The sequence below is a fragment of the Mytilus californianus genome, unplaced genomic scaffold, assembly GCF_021869535.1.
Source record: "Mytilus californianus isolate M0D057914Y unplaced genomic scaffold, xbMytCali1.0.p SCAF_6, whole genome shotgun sequence".
In the NCBI taxonomy this organism is placed as follows: domain Eukaryota; kingdom Metazoa; phylum Mollusca; class Bivalvia; order Mytilida; family Mytilidae; genus Mytilus; species Mytilus californianus.
This window is the reverse complement of record NW_026262712.1, coordinates 37007238-37011090: the sequence shown is the minus strand read 5'-3', so window position 1 is coordinate 37011090 and position 3853 is coordinate 37007238. Positions and strand designations below refer to the sequence as shown.

The following is a 3853-nucleotide window of genomic DNA, read 5'->3' as shown; positions in this document are numbered from 1 at the left end:
AATGTGACGAGGGACTATGTACAGAATGTCAGGAACATCATAGTTTGTCTAAGGCCTCAAGAAGGCATAATGTGATGCTTATTACTGAATACCAGACATTACCAACTGATGTACTAAAAATTACTCAATATTGTAGCAAACACGATGAAAAGTTTCAAATATATTGTCAAAAGCATGAAAGTCCCTGCTGCAGCAAGTGTGTTGTAGAAAGCCATAAAGGATGCATGGATATCGTCAATTTAGATGACGTCATTCATAACGTCAAAACCTCCAATTCCTTGTGCGAGATAGAGGAAACATTAGTTGAAGTAGCAGAAAATCTACAGAAAATTCGCCAACATCATCAGAACAATCTGTCGAAATTTAAAGAAAAGAGAAAGGAAATTGAAATAGAAATAAAGAAGACCAGAATAGAAATCAACAACCATCTCGACAAACTACAATGAAACAACTCTATGTGGTAGAAGACAAAGAAAACTCTAAGATTTGCCAGTTACTGTCATCATTAGAAAAGAAAGAAAAGGAAATAGCAGATTGCCAGAGAAATATTATGAACATCAAGAAACACGCAACGGACCTTCAGATGTTCCTTTCAATGAAGCAAATAGAAATAGATGTCTACAGCAACAATACATTTCTACAGTCTCTTGTAGAAGGCGAGGGACAGCATTCTCTTTCATATAAGATCAACACCTCTATCCAGAATATCATGGCCGATATCATAAGTTTTGGAGAAGTGCGTATTGAATCTAAACCTTTCGATATTGTTCTGATCAAGAAGAAGACCAAACAAGCCCAAATGATGGTACCAACCGTTCAATCAAGTCCCTTTGAAAATATCAAGCTAACGATACACAAGACAATCAACACTAAAGACTTCATTTACGGATGCTGCATGCTCCCTGGTGGTAGAATAGCATTTACTTACTACTTTGCACAAACTGTTAAAGTTTTCAGCGATAAAGGATCAACAGACTTTGAGATGAAGATGCCGTGTAGTCCGTTTGATATAATATACATCAGTGAGGACAATACATTGGCTGTAACATCTGGGGTTTCAAAAAAGCATTGCATTACCATTATAGATATCAGGAGGAAACAAATCAAGAAAACAATTTCATTAGATTCGTCCATTGATGGCATAGCACTGAAAAATAATACATTGATTTATTCCAGTAGAGACATAGGTATACGAATGATCAATCTGTACGACGAGTCTATCAGTGACTTAGTCCGAGACGCAATGCCAAGTGAATGCTACACTTCAACCTTTAGGGACAACATATATTATACAAAGAACGTAACAAACACTGTTATTTGTTATAATCTACAAGGTAAAGTACAATGGACATTCCACAACGAAAGTGTTCTGAGGAATCCTCGTGGTATTGATGTAGATAACGATGGTAATGTGTACGTGGCGGGATACAGATCGAACAATGTTGTTGTTATATCCCCTGATGGACAAAGACATAGAGAAGTATGTACAGCCAGAGATGGTCTTATTGATCCTTTCACACTGCATTACAGTGGACCGACGAATCAGCTGCTTGTTGCTAACTTCAACAAGAACAAGTCTTTTTTGTTTAATTGTACTTGAAAAAATAACTGTTTAAACTGCTGTTTATTTAGATCATTATATGAAATGTCTATAGTCAAAAGACAATATTTATTTGCACAAACTTGTTAACAATAAATGTTTAAGACACTGCAGTTATAACAATACAATATTCACAATGATAACATATAATGACGGCGTCACACATTGGTGTATAGACCGACGTGCACCAGACGTACAGAGAAAAAAGTCCGTATACGTTATGTGCACGCATGAGGAACGCTAGGTAATTGTTAAAGTTTAAAGTACGTCGAAATGCAAAGGTTTACGCTTGGTGAACGCTGTAACTCCAGGAAATTTTTAAGTAGCATATAATTTTTCATTACTCCAGCGTTTGTCAATCGTATACCTGTTCGCCACACGCACGTACTACATTCGTTTCAAACGCGTTGAAAAACGCTACAGATAAGTTTGAGACACGTTTAGAGCACGTTGTATACGCATCAAGATCGTTCGACTTTTACTTGGACTTTTACTTGAACGTATGCGGGGCCTGTTTGTAACATTAGCCTGGCGTAGTTTCAGCGATCCGTGGCGTATTAAAAACGTTTTCTGACATTTAATGAAACTTGGTCTGACATTTATAGTGGCATATGTCCGTGAATGTTCAAGACCAAGTGTATCCAGAAGAATTTCAAGCACCCCTGAATTACACGTCCCAGACACGCCGAACGCACGGATAATCGTCCTAGATACGACCGGGACGCGTCTTAAATACGTTCAAGGGACTTTTTTCCTTCGTAGCGGGCATTTCATCTGCGTTAGACAAGACCCCAGACATACGGTAACATCCGTTACTTAAACGTCCTGTAAACGCTTATGTACGCTTCTCGTACGCCCTAAACACAATTAAAGTTCGTTGTGCACACGATACAGATATGATAAACAAGGTGAAGTCGTCCAATGTTACTAGCGTATTGGCAGTGTACATGTTTTTTTACAACGACGGCGTACGTCAATGCTATACGCTGATGTGTGACGCCGGTATAACAACTAATGAATTCACAACAGATACCATTTGTAAAATTTGTACGACAGACGCGCGTTTCGTCTGAAAAAGACTCATTAGTGACGCTCAAATCTGAAGTTCGAAGCAGAAGAGCATTGTATACCCAATTTCCGAAAGATTTTGTTGAATACAGCTAAGGAAATCTATTGTTGGGGTGGAACATCGTTAGTGTTTCTAAAAATTCAATGTTTTGCTAACAGTTCAATTAAAGTATTAGTTTGCATCTGATTCCAATTCTGGATACTGGAAATTTTAAAATTATTGCGATGTCTCTATTATTACAAAAATGCAATAGGGTCGTAATCGCAATACTTTATGTGACATTTTGGATTTTCTTATATGATCGAAGAAGGATTTTTCTCGGTATCACGCAAATGATAATCGCGTTTTGGTCTAAAATGACAAAATCGCAATAATAAATGCACGCAATAATTTCCGAATTACAGTATATGTATCTTATACCATCAAATGATGTATTGAACAGTGTTATCAATTTTTGAAAATTCGAGAACCCATAAAGTTTATTTGTACTCGCTATAAAACTCTAATTTATATCTTTGATTTCTTAAGCTCATTCATATTTGATGACAACGTATGTAAACTAAACAATAAAGACCTCCAAATTCGGGCATTTTCCCGTACATTTACTGAAGAATACAGTCGACCTTCACATTCGGGAATTTGTCGACAAACGTCAACCACTACATTGCAAACGATTGGTATGGGACAAGAACATTAATATGATGTATGGCTGATATTACATAAGGTAATGTGGTTTCATTGTCAATGAGACATCGGTCAATCATAAGCCAAATGCTGTGATGTATTGCCTTCAGCAATGAGCTTGCAATCTCTTTGTTGACGTTTGTTGCAACACACATCGTTTCTTGTTTTTTTTTAAAGATTGGAACTTGTTCTAAATCTTTCTAAAGGCATCGGCCTCTCTAGCTAACAATAGTAATTAAGGACAGGCTAACTACTAGATATATATATATACACACTGAAATATAGTTCCCTATAATTCTCTTGTCTGTGCACACATGAACATATACTGTGAAAAAATTGAGTATATTTTTGAAGCAGTTCATTCAAGTATGTATTCCTTTAAGTAATGTTGATGTGCCGGCTTGCACATTTTTTTCATACACTTTTCAAATTTATTTCTTTATATTTTATGCATGAAAGTAAGGGGATGAAATTACATGTTAAAAAAATTTGGGTGCTGA

At 36.4% G+C, this 3853-nt stretch overlaps 1 protein-coding gene across 1 annotated transcript; it reads left to right on the top strand.

Moving 5' to 3' along the window:
- The first annotated feature begins 442 nt into the window (after positions 1–442).
- Positions 443–1701, top strand: LOC127705624 (uncharacterized). The gene has a single exon (XM_052209954.1). The coding sequence runs from the start codon at positions 443–445 to the stop codon at positions 1598–1600; it is 1158 nt and encodes a 385-aa protein (XP_052065914.1). The 3' UTR covers positions 1601–1701.
- The last annotated feature ends 2152 nt before the right edge of the window (positions 1702–3853 follow it).

Coding starts and splice junctions, on each gene's coding strand:
- LOC127705624 (XM_052209954.1), top strand. CDS start 443: ATGAAACAACTCTATGTGGTAGAAGACAAAGAAAACTCTAAGATTTGC.